The 19409-nt window shown below is 20.9% G+C and overlaps 1 protein-coding gene and 1 long non-coding RNA gene across 5 annotated transcripts; one reads left to right on the plus strand and one right to left on the minus strand.

The window, feature by feature from the left end:
• The first annotated feature begins 527 nt into the window (after positions 1 to 527).
• On the plus strand, positions 528 to 19063 carry LOC127277726 (NADPH--cytochrome P450 reductase). Of its 4 annotated transcripts, XM_051299041.1 has the most exons (11): positions 528 to 601; positions 970 to 1102; positions 8800 to 9008; positions 9225 to 9417; positions 11225 to 11374; positions 13325 to 13449; positions 14697 to 14885; positions 15560 to 16130; positions 16248 to 16509; positions 16860 to 17088; positions 17847 to 19063. In XM_051299041.1, the coding sequence occupies exons 3-11, from the start codon at positions 8833 to 8835 to the stop codon at positions 17989 to 17991; spliced, it is 2040 nt and encodes a 679-aa protein (XP_051154998.1). In that variant the 5' UTR covers positions 528 to 601; positions 970 to 1102; positions 8800 to 8832; the 3' UTR covers positions 17992 to 19063. The 4 variants fall into 4 exon arrangements, with proteins under 4 accessions (XP_051154998.1, XP_051154997.1, XP_051154996.1 ...); XM_051299040.1 differs by having other exon boundaries at positions 535 to 1102; XM_051299039.1 differs by lacking the exons at positions 528 to 601; positions 970 to 1102 and adding an exon at positions 4504 to 4650.
• Positions 1458 to 3107, minus strand: LOC127277727 (uncharacterized). The gene is made up of 4 exons (XR_007842399.1): positions 2952 to 3107; positions 2690 to 2786; positions 2313 to 2570; positions 1458 to 1566 (listed from the first exon to the last, which is right to left on the minus strand). It is a non-coding gene; the product is annotated as an uncharacterized LOC127277727 (long non-coding RNA).
• Positions 19064 to 19409: the final 346 nt, after the last annotated feature.

The raw sequence follows: 19409 nt of genomic DNA on the forward strand, positions 1-19409 counted from the left end.
GCCAATATATTTCTCAGTTTTCAAAAATGAATAAATAATTATTATAAAATAATAATAATATAATAAGAATAAAAATTAAAATAATTATGTTTGTATTTTATTTACTTTTAATTAATAAATTAAATAAATTTATAAAGATATCTCCGAAGTTTTTTTTGCAACAAATTATTTGCAATAATAATATATTATCTCTAAAAATATATTAAGTTAATAAATGTAAATATATTACATTTAAATGGTATTTTATTTATTTCCTTAAATTAAACAATAACTTTCTTTAAAATTGTTATACTACACGATTTTGTAAGACATATTTGAAAGTACCCGCTAAATTTTTATTGCTTGATGAAAATATTAAAGGCGCTCTCACACCTACGGGACAAAATTTCAAAAAATTATTAAATTTCATTGGTTCTATATTTAAACAGAGCCTATCAGATTTGAACATGTTTTTTTTATGTTTTTTTTTTATTTCCTCCCCACCTCCCACAATTGACAAGAGGTATGAATGCATCATAAGCCTGTCAGACACGTTTTCAGCGGCTGGCTGGCAAGTTTTTTTTTTTATTGCTCTCGGTCCCAAGTTCAGTTTACTTTCAGTGTCAGTCTGTTGATCAATTTATTTTATATTAATTTTTCACATAGAAACTCAAATATTTTCTTATTTTAGTAAAAATTCGAATTTTTCACAGTGACGTTTCAATAGAAAATAATCTCTTTATATTGTTAATTATGATAATATTTTGAATCAACGTGTTTAAGAATACCAGACACACTATATATATATACATATAAACATACAAATATTCTAAATATTTTTATACTCGTTTAATAAATTTCTATGTGAAAAATCAAAGTTATTATCTTAAATAAAGAAATTTTTAATTTATAAAATTATCTAAATTTTTGTTTAAATTTATATCTTGGTGCAATTCTGATGAACATAATAATTAAAAGATAATATTACAGTGACGACACTGGTACTTGCATATCTATATAAAGTCGACGAGAAAAGAAAAAATAAAATAAAACATCAGTGAATTCGGCACGTAGGCACCCTGTTGCCATTGACCGACAAAAACGAGGATCACATTTTATACCGGTAAGTTAAAAGAAAAAAAAAAAAAAAAAAAAAATTCCCAACTCCAACAAGTGGTATTTTATTGTAGTTGCGCACTGATAAATAATATCTACATTTTCATTAAACATTTTTCCTTTCAAAAATAACTAGTAAACACATTTTACAGTCACGTGACTTTATCATATTCCACTTTATAATATATATAATTACAGTATAAAGATAAACAAAAAATTTTATTTATAATTTTAACATTTATAGGTTAGAAATTTTTTATATATATTTTCATTTCGTGAGAATTTTTAAACAAAGTGCATATTATTTTGATAATTTAAATTCTTAAAATTTTTTTTAACGTAGTTTATAAATTATATATATTTATTGTTGTCATGTATTTACCTTGTAATTATATATTATTAATTTTATTGTCGAGGAAGATAATTAGCAAAATTGATTCCTTTTTTTTTTTTGGTTTGTTAATTAAATTCCTGAAAGTGATTATGTCACTGTGATAAATTAATAATGTCGTCATAAGACTGTAGACAAAATAACTTACATGAATTTCCTAATATTAAAATGAACATTCTTTTTTTTTTTTTTTAAAGGAAACAAAAAATTGAACGTAAAATATTTTTTAAAAATTCAAATTTAAATTCTTTGTGTATAAAAAATAATTTTTATTAAAAAATAACTAATAAGACTAAAATTCCCTAGCAATGGTCATTTGATTTTTTTATATTTTAGTTTAGATTATTAAATTTTATCGTTTTTTTTTTTTTTTATAAAATAAAAGTTTATATTTTTAGTTAATTTTTACTTAAAATAAAGTTATTTGAAAATTTTTATTATTAATATTATTCTATGGCTTTTTTTAAAAAAAAAAAAAACATTTCCAACTTTCGTGAATAAAATTTAAGTTACTGGGAATAGAAACTTTTGCATATTAAACCACGGTTATTGAATCCCAATGAATAATTCACACAAGGTCAAAGTTCAAAATAGACCATTACTACAATTTTAATGATATAAGCCAATTTAAAATATGTTTCTACTTTTGATTTTTTTTTTCATTTGCTAACAATATTAATGTTAATAATAGTAATATATTAATAATAATAAATATAATACTATTTATAATAGGTATTTATAATACATATTATTATTATTATTATTATTTTTATTATTATTATTTTATTATTATAAAAATAAAATGTGATTAATATTTATTTCTTACAAATTTAAATAGATATTTTCAATTAGTTTTCAATGTTTTTTCTTTTAATTTAAGTAATTTTTTTTTATTCTTCCGGTTCCTCTTTAGGTTTAAAATATTTTTCACGAAAATTATTAAAAAATTTCATAGCCATTGATTCCTCATCACAAGGATTTTCTGAATTTGATTCATCAGTTGCATTATTTTTTGAAGGAGGCGGGGAATTTTTTGCATTTTTATTTCCTTTACTCGATGAATTTTTATCATCAGCTTTCTGTCCTATATTAATTATTGATAGGGGGAAAAAAAAATAATTTCAACATCTTTAATTATAAATATTATAATATTTTATTAATTGAATTGTTTTTTTTTCCTTTACTCAAATTGTATTATTATACCTGATTTTTTCGATGTTTTATCAGACATGGTATCAATTATTATTTTTTTTTTTCAATTAAATTTTAATAATTAAATAATAATCATATTGCTCTTGTTCTATAAAAAATTAATTTTTCTATAAACACGAAAATCTAATTTAATATTATGTTTTAATAATAATAATAATAATAATAATAATAATAATAATAATTTACAAAAACGAAAAAAATTTTAAAAAGTCAAAATTGTTGATTACGAATTTATCTGAAAAATGAAGATTACCTTTTTGGACTTCCCTCAAATATATTATAATATAATCGAAAAATATCCGATAAAAAATTTATTTAAATCTTTTTGTGATGTAAGAAAAAAGAAATTATCATATTTGTGGAATTTTTTTTTTTTATTACTTTACAAAATTTAGAATTAAAAAACCAAAATGACACATACTGAAATTAGCTAAAAAACAAAATATTAAAAAATTTGAAAAACGTTCTATTTACATTTTTTTTTTTTAATTACTAAAAATTAATATAAATTATTAGCGATGATAATAATAATAATAATAATTTAATGTGTAGGCGTGTGACGTAATTGGTACATCAGCCGTATTATTTAAAATAATTAAGATCGCCGATTGTGACGTAGTTTTTAACGTCACGAAAGTAAAATAAATGTCAAAAATAAATATATATATACTCTCTTCTTAAAAATGTAACATTGAAAACAGAAACTTTAAAAATTCACCATATTTTACGAAATTTATTTATCTTTAAATGGAAAATTCCGATCAAATAGAAATTTTCACAAAAATTAAAAATCAATGAAAGTATAGAAATTTTCTAAAATTAAAATTCAATTAAATAGAAATTTGTTTCTAAACAATAGTTTTAGTTGAGTTTAAATTTACTAAAATAAAACATATTAATAATATATTTATTGGAAATTTAGATGGAAAATAAAAAATTTTTTGCAAAAATAAAATTCGAACCTATTGATATAAAAAGTCAATTATTTGGAAATTCATTAAAATAAAAATTTAATTATTAAAAATTAATATTCAGGTAAATGGAAATTTAATTAGGTAAATTGAAAATTCTGTCCAATGAGGGAAATTTGGTTCAAATGAAAAATTTATCCAATCAAAAAAAAAAAATAATAATAAACCTCAATTAAATGCAAATATTGAATTTACATAAATTGAGAATTGAAATTGTAATTTTTAAAAAATATATTTTTGCCAATTTTTTTCATGTTTTTTTTTTTTTTTTTCTTTTGATTTTCTCCATATAGTTAATATTCTTGAGAAAATTTCTATATACTGTTAACATGCAAAAAACGAAATGTTGAAACGCGTCGTTTCTCGAATCACGAACCAACGTCACAAAAGCAATTATTATTGCTAGGAAATGCGCAATGACTTGCGCTTATTTCTACACTTTTCAACGTCAAATCGTTTTTCTCTCAAAAGACTCGTGGCGGCAAACGAAATATTCAGAGAATATAACTTGTACCGCGTTACTGATTAATTGTATGTTAATATACATATAATGGGAGAATTTTTCCTTCTCAAAACAGTACACATGACAGTAATGCACTAAACGTCGCGCTGGATGCGTGTTTTTTTTTAAATTCCATTCGGACTTTTTTAAATTCTCATTAACGAAAAGAATTTTTTTTTTTTTTTTTTTTTTTCAATATGCAACTAATTATATTTTTGTAATAAAAAATAAAACTAAGTGCATTTGTTATTAAAACAATTAAAATAAAAATTAAAAACAAAAAATAATTAAAAATTAAATTAAAAAACAAAAAAAAGTATTTACTTAATTTTAATAAAATTAAAAAACTAATTTAATGATATTAAAAAAATAAAAAATAAATTAAACAATTTAATATTAAGTATAATTATCATTGAAAATTTTTTGTGTTGATTGCCGTTTGTTAAAGTGAATTAAAAAAAAAAATTATGGATTTACCGGTGAGTTTCATTTTTGTCAATTTCATTTCATACTGTCGTGCATTTTAAATTAATGGTGAAAGTGCGAAATCCATTTATTTATTACTTCATCATTCTCTCTGTGAATTTGACTTCCTTCCTCGTTCTTTAAATCGAAAGTCGTTTAATAACAATCATTTCTCACACGTAGTGAACAAAAAAAATATGATTCTGTAAAAAAATATATTTTAATAATATATATATAATATAATATATAAATAAAATAAATTAAATATATATTTACTATTATTATTATTATTATTATTATTATCATTACTTTTGTATTTATTAATAATATTTTTGTTTTTTTAATTTATTCATGTATAGAAAAGAATGAAAAATATATATTTTTATTAAATATTTAATATTAATAAAATATTTTTTACAAAGATATTAAATAATCATTATTAAAATTAATAATAATAACAATGATTAAAAATAAATAAATTAAATAACTCGTAATTTTGCAGGTAAAAAAAGGTAATATTTTTAAATAGGATATATATTTTTATTTTTCTCTTAATTATGATTAAAGTTAAAATAATGCTGATAAACATAAAAATAACAAGTATTTTTTGATAGAGCCTTATGCATATATACATAAAGTAATAGATAAGATAAATTTTACTTTACTTGTATAATAAAATTGAATTTATTCTACACTGAGACGAAATATATTTTACAATTTAAACAAAATTTTCAAAAATAGATTTATATTTTTATATTTATAGCTATTATTTATTTTTTAATCGTGTAATTTAACGAGATAACAAAAATAATTTTCCTAATTAAAAAAAATTTCCAAATGTTTATATATAAAAAGAAAGCAATTTATTATTTAATTGAAAATTCAATTGAAATTTAAAAAAATAAGTGTATAACTATTTATAAATTATTAATAAAATAATTTATATTATAAAATAAAATTAAATATTATAAAATTAAAAATCAATTTTTTATTTTATAAATAAAATAAAAATTTTTTATAAACGTGTTTTTATATCGTGTGTCTATATTTTTAGAGGAAACCTATAAACAAAAAATTATATGTTGGAAATAAAATAAAAAATATAAAATTCGAAAGAGGAAAATTTGCAGGATTACGTATGTCAGCGAATGGATGCGCGTCAATGACGAACAAAGATTAATGTATTTAAATCTATCATCAAATATGAAAAAAAAAAAAATGAATAAAACTTTTTTGACACGTGGTAGTAATTACTAAAATAATACTGATTTTTTAGTTAAAAGACGAAGGGATTTTTTTTTATTTTGCATTATTGCAGAATTATAAAAATAATAATTGTTATTAAAAAAAAAATATATATATATATATATATATATAAAGGAGACTTAAAAACTTTTTTGCAATTTTTAAAATGTCATTTTGAATAATGCAAAGGCTTCTTGAAGAGACACGATGACCTGGAGTCATTTGCAACAAAAGTAGAAATTTATTACATATTTACGAAAATGATTAAAATGACGCGCTTTGGAAAAAGAAAAATTGTAAAATTATATTTCGAAATTTTGAAAACTAAAAAATATAACTTTTTCGGGATTTTTTTTTTAATTTAATATTTTTTATATATTTTCCTCTGATTATTATTATTCTTGATGTAATTTTTGATAATATGATTTTGTAAGACTAGGAATTTTTTTTTGTACCCAGACCTTCAGGAAAAAAAATTTAATTGACTTTTTAAAAATTAAAATATTATTATTTATTATTTTTGTGGAGATTTGTGACTTTAGGGTCATATAGAAAAATATTTATTTAAATTTTACACGATTATAAAAGATATACCAATTTTCAAGAAAAAAAAAATTATTTATATATTTTGCATATGTATGTATGATAAATAATTTTCTTCATATTGATTCCTTAAAATTTTTTAAAATCCGAGTCTTTCTTAAAAAAAATTTTTTTTTTTTTAATAATTAAAATTTTTTCTATTTTCTATTTTTTTTTTCTATTTTTTTCTATTTTTTCTAATTTTCTATTTTCTCAGAAATTTTTTTTTCAATTTTAAGAAAGCGATATGAAAAAGATTATTTTGTTATGCAAAATGTAAAAATAATTTTTGTTTTAAAATTTTTTTAATGAAAATTTATATTTTTTCTTCTAGTAAATATTATATTTGATAATTTTTATTTTATTTTTTAAACATCAATTAAATATTTTTTTTTCTGAAGATTTGTATTTCTGTGAACGTCCTTAAAATATAATATTTGAATCAGTGAGATATAATTTTGAACACATTTTGGATTTTTTTTTCATATTTATTTTTTTAAATAATATTGTAATAATTATATGAGTTTTTTTTTTAATTTAAAGTAAATGTTAATGAAATTAAAAAAAAAAAAGTGTAACAATACGGGTGTACGTGACTGAATATACCGATTTGGAGTAATTTATTCTTTTGCCCTGTCATCGTTCGTGTGATTCACAGGTTTTCATTTATAATGTCAGTAATGTATATATATATATATATATATATATATATATATTTATAACAAGATCCATTAGATGCATGTTGGTGAGATCCACGTGTCAAGCATTTTATTCATTATATTGCATAATGATAATAGGCAGAAGTCATTTAGATGATGCAATAGTTAAGGTGATTTTTCACAATGATCACAGATTAGTCTTGTTTATGCCTAACATCAATTTTATACGTTTCATTTCTTATTTTTCCACGCGTCTTGATTTTTTTTATTTTTTTTTTTTTAATAAATTTCGTTAATATAATATAATAATTTATATTATAATAATAATAATAATAATAATAAATTTTTCTGTTTCTTTATTCGTTTATCGTTCATTTAATTTATTATTTCCTTTTCATTGAGAAGAAACCTTGGAGAAATTAAATTTTATCCTTGAAAAGAGTCTGCGACTTTCAATATAATAATAATAATAATAATAATGTCCATCAAGATCAAGGACGAGATCTTGACCCAGTAAAATATGAATGTAACTATTTATGAAAATCGTAGCACAAAAATAAAAAATTCTTAAAATTCATTTTTTTTTTTTTTGTAAGACAAATTTTATTTATGTCTAAACAAAAAAATCAGTGCCAAATTATTTATTTTTATACAAAATTTGATTTTTATAAAAAATATCAAAAAAAGCCAAAATAAATAAAAAAAAGTATAATTTATTCTTTTGAAAAATACAATTTGGTTCTCGTCTATAATAAAAAAGTTATTTTTCAAGAATAATAAAATTTTTACAATGCACTTGTTTTTAATGTAATTGCAACCTATTTATAAAATGAATTTTTTTTTTTTTTTGAAATAATTAATCTGATGAAATAAAAAATGTTAATTAGAAAATGAAATAAAAAATAAAAAGTTCAATAATTCGAGTAAATCTTTGTTTGTGTCGTTTAAAATAAATTTTTTTGAGAATATTTAAAGGAATATTAATTTCAAAATAAGAGAAAAATAGAGTCATGATCCTGCGTAATGTTAATTAAATGCAAATTGATAAATTAGAAGAGAAATTAATTATGGTTAATGTGAATAAATGTACTCTATGTAATTAATCAGGGAAAAAAAAGAACACGCGCAAAGACGGTAAATGAAAATAAAAGACTATTAAGTCATATTTGTTAGATAAATTGTCAATAAAAAAAAAAAAGCCATATTATCAATTTATGATAGAGATATTGAAAATTACCTCTTAATATCAATTGTGCATCTGTGACAGTAATTTTATTAATAATTTAATCGAATGGAAATTTCACACTGCAACTATTATTGAGTAATAAGAAATCTCATCTGATAACAATTAATTTTTTTAAATATATTTTTCATTTTAACATTTTTTTTTTACATATTTATTTTATTGGCCGAACAAGCTTAATAATAAAAAAAATCTATTTAATAGCATTAAATTTGTATGAAAAAAATATTTAAATTTCGGAAAAATAACAATTTAAAAAAAATGAAAATATGCAGCAGTATTTTCTTTTGTAAGGAAGCATTCTAGGTTTTTTTTCTCTCTCTTTTTTGTGTACACATGTTAAATATCATAAAAATCTAACGAGGAAAAAGGAAAATTGTATAATGTAATTTGTTAATGAGGAAATAAATTCTCTTTCATTTATAATGTTGCAGGCTGTTGACGCGTCACAACCAAAAGCTATCAGAATGGCAGGGCCACCAATTTTGGAAGAGAACGATGATGCAACAATTGTCAGTGAACCATTTTTTAGTACCTACGATATTGCCCTTCTCGTTATTCTCATTTTAGTTGGACTATGGTGGCTCATGAGAAGAAACAAACAAGATGAATATACACCATCCACGAAATCGTATTCAATACAGTAAGTTGATTTAAATTTTTTTTTAAATTTAATAAAATAAAAAAAAACTATGATTTACAATTTTCAAAATGAATTTTTCGATAATTTTTAATTTATATATAAAAATTTATAATAAAAGAAATTATATAAGGAATTATTTGTATGAATTTGATGATTTAAAAAAAAATTAGGTTTTGTTTTATGAAAATTTTAATATTGATTTTTTTTTTTTTGCAGACCTACGTCATATACGGCAGTGATGCCTTCGGAAAATTCATTTATCAAAAAACTCCAAACTTCTGGACGTAGTTTGGTAGTATTTTATGGTAGTCAAACTGGTACTGGCGAGGAATTTGCTGGTCGATTAGCTAAAGAAGGTATTCGATATCGAATGAAGGGTATGGTTGCTGATCCAGAGGAATGTGATATGGTAAGTTTTTGTTTTATTCTTAAATAGGGTAATTACGGCGAGTGCACCAATAACGGCGCGTTCATAAAAAATAACTATTATTACTATTATATTTAATATAACTGTTGCCAAATGATTAAAAAAAATTATTTCAATCTTTTTTTGATACAAATACTTATAAAGATGCACATTTAAACAATTATTAATTTAATTATTTGAGATCAAATTTTTTTCCGCGCCGCAATTGAAACATTTTTAAGATTTCCATTGGCTTCAATTTCGGCGGGCAAAGTATCTTCAAAATACACGTAATTTTGGTCACCGAAATTGATACACCGAAACTGATACAAACTCGCCGCAATAGAAAATTACGGTATTAGTTTTAATTTCTCATATTTGTTTAAATAATCGATTTTTATAGAGTTAAAATTTTTTTTTAATATCTTAATAACATAAGCTTTAAGTTTAATAAGTCTTAAATTGAGTTTATACAATAGAAATGTCGAATTTTCTATTTCAAAGGTGTTTTGACTCGAATCTCGCCGCAATTAGTGCATTTACCCTATTATATTTTAAAAATTATTTTTGTTTTGGTTTTTAATTTTTTTTTTTCTCAAATTTGTTTCATAAATTTAGGAATTTTTAATAGTAATTATTATCGTCAACCGAAGTAATTATGGAACAAAAAACGCAGTTTTTTTCAATTTTTTCTTCACCAAAAATCTAAATTGTTGAAAACAATTTTTTTAAAAATTATATTATAACATAAAAAGAAAGTTTTTTGCATTTTTTCTTTTTTTTTTGAAAAATGACCTTTTCACTTTTTTAAAGTTTGACAATTTTTTTCTCGTTGCCAGTAATAATAAAAAAATAAAAACATTAAATTTACTTTGTAGGGCAAAATATTAAATTATTTATTAAAACAAGAGTTAAATTGAAAGAATTTACTATAAAAAAAATTTTTCACAAAAAAAGGAATTGCGTGCTCCATAATTACTCCGGTTGATGGTTTATAATTTGTGAATTTAAGATAATTTTTTTTTTAATTTTTTCTAATTGTAAATAAATTAAAATTTTTCATAAATTATTAAATTTTTAGTCGAAATTTCGAATTTTCCATTCAATAATATTTCTATTTAATTTAATTTTTTATTTAACAAAAAATTTTGATTGAATAAAAAAAATAAAAATTTTTTTCGTATTGAAATTTTTATTCGATATAATTTTGATTTAGCTCTAAATTTTTAAATGGTAAAATTTATATTTTATTGATTCTTTATTCTGTCCAAAACTAAGACATAAAAATTTTATCACGAATTTAAAAATTAATCAATTATTATTTTTTCTATAATTTTCTAATTAACTTTAAGAATGTTAAAATTAATTTTTTCTAAATACTTTAAAATGAACGAAAGCTTTTTTTTTGTCAGACATAAGTAAAAATTCAATTTGTACGATTTACATTTTCTTTTTTTTTTTTGTTCTTTGTTTTAAGACGCAATATATTTTCAAGGTAAAGTAATAAGTAAAATAAATAAAAAATAGTTAATTTATAACAAATTAATTTCAATATTTAATCAATAATAACCAATGATATGAATTAAAAAAGTAATCAAGGAAAAAGTGAAAGAATTTGTTTTCTCCAAACTTTGTTTGAAATAATAAAAAAAATACCATAATTTACTATTATGATTTTATAAAGCAGAAAATAAAAAAAATTTTTTATTTTTTTACTATCTTTTAAAATGAATATTTTATAATTTTGATTACGCGTATATAGAGAAGTACGTGATTTAAATAATTTAAAAAATGTTAATTATTATTTCAGCAAGAATTAGTCAACTTAAAGTCAATACCAAACAGTATGGCAGTATTTTGTATGGCTACTTATGGAGAAGGCGATCCAACAGACAATGCTATGGAATTTGTTGACTGGCTCAAAAATGGCGATGGCGATCTCAGTGGATTAAATTACGCTGTACGTATATTATTTATCATTTTACTTCATTAATCATTATTTTTCCATATTAGTAAAATTTCAATAATTTGAAACAATTAAAATTGATACTAATTTTTCTTTCAAATTTAAACATTTTTAATTTTTCATTTAAATTTTATTCATGAAACATTACTTCATCTATTAAATAATCATTGAGATGAAAAATGTTTAATTCATATTTTTTTTTATTGTCAATATAGTTGAAAGTTTCTTTTTTTGCGAACTATTTGAAAAATTTTATAAATTTGTTAGAAATATATTTAAATATTTAAATTTTATAAATAGAATTTTTAAATTAGAAAATTAATAAATAGAAAATATTTCGGAATAATAATATTAATAAACATTTTAATAATTTCCGGTATTTTATTATTTTTGTCTAGTGATTATGAAATTTCTAAGTTCTTAAATTTTTAATTTTAATTCTAATGGAATTATTTCTTTTTTATTGAATAATTTTTTTGCGAGAAATTTTTTTTTTTTTTTTTTTTGTTATATTTATAAAGTGAAATTCTGAATTGCACAACTTTCTGTTCTAACATTTAATGTTTGACGATATTCATAAAAGGCAAAGTTCAAAGCTCGAGCATGTGAAAAACCTGAATTTATAAACATAAATTGATAATATTGACAGGTTTCGAAAATTTTTTTTCATTATTACAATCATGTGTTTACATTTTAGAGTTTTATTTTTATTTTTAATCAAAAAAAAAAAGGAAAAAAAGAAACAGCAAATTGGAACTCAGATAAGAATTATTAAAAAAGAGGCATTAATAATATATTTTAACAAGCAATTATTACAGATATGCATGTGAATATTTTTAAATTTATTTAATTGCAAATTCTTAAAAATTGTGAATCAATTTTAAATAATATTTTGAATTTTTTAAATTATAAATTTATTTTTAATTTCTAAATGCCAAAATTGTTTTATTCATAAAATATATTTTCAAAATAATTATGAAATATTTATTTATAATTTAGATATTAATTAAATAAATTTAGAAAAGTTTAAAAAATTTTTTAAATAAATTTAAAATTTGACTCACTTTTGCCATCTATCGTTTGATTAAGGAAATTCATATGTGTGTTAACCTAACCTCAATTTTTCTCCTAGCACGTGTAAATCTCTCTCTGTTTTCATCAGATGTAAATAGAAAACAATTAAGTTTTTCGTGTATGCTAATGATGTTGAGTATTTTAATTACTAATGTGCGAAACTACAACTTTACATAATACACTGACATCAAATGTTGCGATTAAGAAACACTTTTATTTGTCTGCTAAAAGTCTCTTATAGAAATTTTTCATTAACGATCATCTCATTAAGTAAACAATTATCATTGAGACTAAAGGTCGAAAGAACATTTTCTAGACATCATTGGTATAATAGTTAATCTATTTTTATATTTGAAGATAGCGTAAAATTGTGTAAGTAGTGATAAAATGCAAATTAAATTAATTAGCAATTTTTTCAAATTGTTCACTCGTCGATTTCGTGTCAACGCCTTCTTTTGGGAAGGTAACGAATTAATTTCGGCTCCAAAATTTAAGGTAGTGTTTTTTTTTATGAAAATCATAATTTGTTTTTTTTTTTTTTAAAAAAAAGGTAATTTTATTATTTAATTTGATAATAAAAAATTTTATTTTTGATATAAAATTATTTTAACGTTTTTTTTATGTTTAATAAATAAAAACGTTGATGGTTTTATAACAATGTTATATAAATAATTACTAGAATAGTAGAATATTCCGATAAAAATTGTTTCTTTATTTTAATTTCAAAAAAAATTTCTATTTTAAAAGGTATAATTTATTTCGAAATGGTTTAAAAAAAAATAAATAAAATATAAAATACTTATTGAATTAATTGTTACTTATAATTATGAATTTTTAATTGTAATAATTTTTTTTTTTTTTTTTGCGTAGGTTTTTGGACTTGGAAACAAAACGTATGAACATTACAATGAAGTGGCAATTTATATCGATCACAGATTGGAGCAACTTGGTGCAACTCGTGTCTATGAACTCGGTCTTGGCGATGACGATGCCAAGTAAGTGTTACCATTTTTATTGTTTCAAATATTTTGTTAAATTTCAAAAAAAAGAAAAATTAATAATATTTTTTCTGCATTTACCATTTTTTTATTTCAAATATTTTATTACATTGGGACAAATTTTTAATATTTTTTCTGAATGAAATAAAAGAGAAAATAAAATAATTCAAATAATGAATTTTAATTCGATAAAAGTGGAATTTGCTATTAATTTAAGAAATAAAAATGGCTATTTAAAATACTAACAATAATAATAATAATAATAATAATAAACAGGGTGTCTAACAGTCAGGGAAAATCAGGGAATTTCTTTAATTTTCTGGAATTTCTTATGAATAAATTAAAGTAACTAAATAAATAATAATAAAAAATTAAATAACTAAATAAACTAAAGTAACAAACTATAAAATTAGTTTCAAAAATTTTTTTACTTTTTTCCCAAAGCAAATGGAAATTAAAAAGTTGTCCTTCACACTCAATTATTAAGCATGTGATATATCTTATATTAATTATGTAAATAATTATTTACTACTATTTATTGAATCTAATAAATGATTTTTTAAACTTGGATAACAATTAATTAATTTTTTTGCAGTGAAATATTTGGTTTTTTAAATATAAATAAAAATTATTTGATACAATTTTATTTTATCGGTTCAACTTCAAATAAAGTAAATTATTCATTAATACGAATAATTTTTATTATTTAATTGCTAATACCCACATTTAACTTATAAAAATTTTTTACGGCGTCGAATATTAAATTATCGAATTTCTATTTAGAAAAATTGTATAAAGTGAATTTTATATTATGCAAAATTTTCAATTTACATTTAACTAAAATTCGATTTAAAAAAATTTCTATTTATTATTATTTATTTATTTATTTTATTTATTTCACTTAAATATTTTATTTTTTACGAAACATTATTTATTTGGTTCAAACACATTTGAAATTAGTTGATAATAGACAGGTAAATGATTTAATTGTATCAAAATAAATTTTATTTTGTCAAAATAAATTTTATTTTGTCAAAATAAAAAATTTTTAGTGTAAATTAAGATCAATGAAAAGTCAGGGAATTTTTTTCCTAGCAGTTGTTAGACATCCTGATAAATAAAAATCAATTTATTTACAAATTTGGAAAAATCGTATCATCACTTAAGTACTAAATTTTTTTTTCAAAAAAGAAGCAAGTTTTATTTAAGTACGTAAAATTTTAATCTTGTTATCATTTTGATAGCATTGAAGACGATTTTATTACTTGGAAGGATAAATTTTGGCCAGTTGTTTGTGACTTCTTTGGAATTGAAGGAATCAGCGAAGATGTGAGCATTCGTCAATATAAACTTACTGAACACGTTGATTTACCAGCTGATCGTATTTATCATGGAGAAATTGCCAGACTTCATTCCTTCAAAAATCAAAGAGCGTAAGTTCTCTAAAACAAAAGAATTAAAAAAAATTTATAAATATTTTAATTTTCGAATAGTTCCTATTAAGAATTTTAGAATTAATTGAATTTCAGTAGATTTGAAATTGCAATTTTTTGTAAATAAAATAAATAATTAATTTCTTTTTAAAATGTAATAATAATTTAAATTTTTTTGGAAAATAATTGAATTTTCGAATATATTGAATTAAAAGAATTGTAAGTAATTGAAATTTCGTAAAATTTGATTTAAACTTTGAAAATAATTTAATTTTTAAAAATAAATTCATTTAAACTTATGAAAATATGTAATTGAATTTTTTTAAGAATTCACAATTTTTTTTTTTAAATAGAATAGAATAGAAAGGAACAAAATTCGAAAATTTCAGGAAAAAACACAAAATATTGTCTGGAATTAAGGGAAAATTATAATGAAATTTTTGTGGCAATCCTGTTTGAATTTCAGTACATTATTAAAAATTAATTATTTATTTAATTAATAACTTTTTTGTTTTTTAAAAATTTGGTTATTAATTATTTAATTATTCAATACTCATTTAATCAGTCATTAATTTGTTAAATACAAGTTAATTAATAATAATAATAATTTTAATAAATTAAATTCATTGACATATTTTAAAGTGAATAAAATATTCTCTCTTTTTCTTTTGTAGTCCATTCGATGCAAAGAATCCATATTTGGCAGCAGTAAAAGTAAATAGAGAACTTCATGGACCAAAATCAGAACGCTCATGTATGCATATTGAATTTGATATTGAGGGTTCAAAAATGCGCTATGAAACTGGTGATCATTTAGCTGTTTATCCAGTGAATTGTTCATTGCTTGTGAATAAAATTGGCGAGAAATGTGGCGTTGATTTAGATACTATTGTCACATTAACAAATACCGATGAGGAATCAACGAAAAAACATCCATTCCCATGTCCATGTTCATATAGAACGGCACTCACACATTATTTAGATATCACTGGTCATCCAAGAACACATATTCTTAAAGAATTAGCTGAATATTGCACTGAATCAGAGGATAAGGAAAAATTAAAACTTATGGCCTCAACAAGTGCTGAGGGTAAAGCTCTTTATAATCAATGGATTATACAAGAGAATAGAAATATTGTACATATTCTCGAAGATATTCCAAGTCTTAAACCAGCTCTCGATCATCTTTGTGAATTACTTCCTCGTCTTCAATGTCGATACTATTCAATATCGTCGTCTCCAAAGGTGAGAAAAGAAATTTAACAAATTTTTTTTTTTATTTAGTATATGTCCCTAATAGTAAAATAAACAGTTATTAATTAATTTTAACTGTGTAAAATAAATAATTATTTCTTTGGACAGCTTCATTCAACAACTGTTCATATAACTGCAGTTGTTGTGGAATATAAAACACCAACTGGAAGAATTAACAAGGGAGTAACAACTTCATGGTTAAAGGAGAAACATCCCTCGGAGCCACCGAGTTTGGTTCCAATTTTCGTCAGGAAATCACAATTTCGTCTTCCTCTTCGCACTTCAACGCCAATTATAATGGTCGGTCCAGGAACTGGTCTTGCACCATTTAGAGGATTTATCCAAGAACGTGATCTTGCCAGAAAAGAAGGTTAATATTTCCTTTCAATGTGTAAAACATCCTTTTTTTTAAAACAAATTTTACTTTAAAATTTTATTTAATTCTAATTTAGAAAATTAAAATTATTTAATTTATTGTAATTCAATTATTTTATGAAGCTGAAGTACGCAACGTTTATGTTAAACGATTTTTAAAGAAATAATTTTTCGCCAAAAAAATATTTTTTAGGCAAAAAATTATAAAAATTATTTCTTTAAAAATCGTTTATTATAAACGTTGCGTACTTCAGCTTTGTATTATTTCTTAATTTAACTACATATTGATTTGAATGTACATACTAATTTGGATAAATTAATTTTTTTCTTGGTATATATATATAGGAAAAGAAGTGGGTGAGACAATTTTGTATTTTGGATGTAGAAAAAGTGCAGAAGATTTCTTATATAAAGAAGAACTTGAGGAATACGTGAAGAATGGTACTCTTATTTTGCACACGGCATTTAGTCGAGAGCAGGAACACAAAATTTACGTAACACACTTATTAGAAAAGAATGACGATGAATTATGGAATGTAATTGGAGAAAAGAACGGTCACATTTATGTGTGCGGGTAAGTTTATTTTGTTTGTTATTTGATGTTTCTTTTTAAATTGGCAATTTTATTTTTCTTGGAATTTATTTTTTGATCACAGGGTTTTCAACGACCCTTGAAAATTAAATAAACCATGAAATTAATTATAAAAATCTCAGTTTACAATAAAAGGTTAAAATTCAAAATTAAGAGGAAAAATTCAAATCCAAAGAATTAAATGTGGTGGTAAAAAAAATTTTTCTTCGTCAAAATTCATTCAATTTCTATAATAAATTTTAAAAATAATTCAATTTTTATAGTTAATTTATTTCAGAGGTTTCAAAAATAAATTTTCCGAAAAATTTTATTTGCAATTTTGATAATACATTGAATTCTTGAAGATATTTAATTAAAAGAATTTGAATGAAAAAATCATGGTTTTTTGGTGTCACAAAAAAATTCAGATTTAAAATAATTAAAAGTTACCCTCATTAACCTTGAAAAGAAAATTATTTTAAACCTTGAAAACCTTAAAAAAAAGTCTTGAATTTTTTTTTTAATTTACTGAATACAATCAGTATCATTTAAAATCGTCAAATAGCTGAGTATTGAAATTTTCCGAAATTTAATTTACTTTGAATTTAGTTATTTAAAAAATAATTTATTTTCTACAGTAGAAAGATTGAATTAAGACGATATTAATTATTTTACATTCTATGTCGTATTTATTTTCCCTATATTTCCATTTTTTCTAATGTATATATATCTAATAAATTAAAACAATTTTTTTTTTTCAGTGATGCACGAAATATGGCTCGCGATGTACACAATATTCTATTGAAAGTAGTAATGCAAAAGGGAAAAATGACAGAAATGGAAGCACAAGATTATATAAAGAAAATGGATACGCAAAAACGTTATTCAAGTGACGTATGGAGCTGAATTTTAATTCATTTATATTCAAGTAAATTTAAATATAAGATAAATTGCTTAAAAACAAATTTTTTTATCCATAATCATTGTTGGTGCCTATAAAAAAAAAAAGAAGGAAACAATTTTTTATAAATTCTTTTTTTTACACTATAGTTATATAGTATGAAAGTAAAAATAATATTATGTTTATATTTAAGAAATTTTATCAAAATCTCGTGTTTATGAATTAATGATCGAGAGTATGTGTTGTTTCTCTATAGGTGATTATTATAAATTAAGAACAATTAATCAATTTACGATAATATTGTTCTTTAGTATAGAAAGTTTGATGTAAAAACAAAAAACTGTCATTTTGACATGTTCTAGTTTCATTTCTTATAAATATTGTAAATATTGTGATAAAGGCATTTTGGCGGACAATGTTTTTACTGCTAAAAAAAAAAAAAGGGAAATTGTATACTTTGCCTAAGTGGAATGTTTTAAGAAATTTGAGTGCGACAATTGAGCACTAATTTTTTTTTTTTTTTTTTTTTTAGAAAATTTGTATGTAGTTAGAAAAAAAAATCGAAAGACATATTATTATTCGTAGAAAAAATATCTTTAGAAGCGTTTGAAGCAATAATTGAAAATTAATTTGCCTCAAATAAAACTCAAATTTAGATCAATAAAAAAAAAAATATATATTATTTCAATAATAGAATTATTATTAGTGTAATACAGATAATTATTTATCTTGTTTTAGAATTGTAAAACATAACATTTATGCTATTTTCATACGCATCAATTAATTGAATTTTAATTAAAATTCAATTATCATTTTAATTGATATATATATATATATATAGATTATATAATGCATATAATTGTAAATATTGAGGGTGTCTACCGTGCCAATTTACATTTGTATAATAAATAAAATGCCTTGTTATTAAGTGTAGAACATCAGACATGATTAAATTATCATTTGTTGTGTTTGAAAAATTTGTATTTGATTATTTAATCAAGTCTCGTGATCTAATTTAAAAAAAAAATCAATTTATTCACTGTAATCAAATATATAATAAAATCTAATAATTGTTAATTGTGTTTTTTTTGTTTGTTTGTTTATAATTCAAGGATTATAAGGACATAATTTTAGAGAATTAAGAACAAAAATAAAATAGTAATTTTTGTAAGAAAAAAATATTAATTTTAATAACAAATAAAATTATATTTACTACAATTTATTATATGAATGTAAGAATTTAATAAAATAAACTAAAAAAATATTTTTAATATCAAAGAAAGAAAAATTATTACTCTATTACAATTTTTGGAAAATTGCAAACTTATTTTCAATGAAAATTTAATAATTTACAAGAAAAATTTTTTATTTTATTTAAAAAAAAAAATTTCTTATAGTTAAATAAAATCATAAATATTTACAA

This window comes from Leptopilina boulardi, unplaced genomic scaffold, assembly GCF_019393585.1.
Source record: "Leptopilina boulardi isolate dan_hultmark-lab unplaced genomic scaffold, ZJU_Lbou_2.1 LbouV2_179, whole genome shotgun sequence".
NCBI lineage: Eukaryota > Metazoa > Arthropoda > Insecta > Hymenoptera > Figitidae > Leptopilina > Leptopilina boulardi.

What these genes read in the sequence shown, in the direction of transcription:
- LOC127277726 (XM_051299039.1), top strand. An exon ending in ACGAAATCGTATTCAATACA is followed by an intron (nt 9,009 to 9,224) that starts GTAAGTTGATTT and finishes TTTTTTTTGCAG; the next exon opens with ACCTACGTCATATACGGCAG. An exon ending in CTTGGCGATGACGATGCCAA is followed by an intron (nt 13,450 to 14,696) that starts GTAAGTGTTACC and finishes TCATTTTGATAG; the next exon opens with CATTGAAGACGATTTTATTA.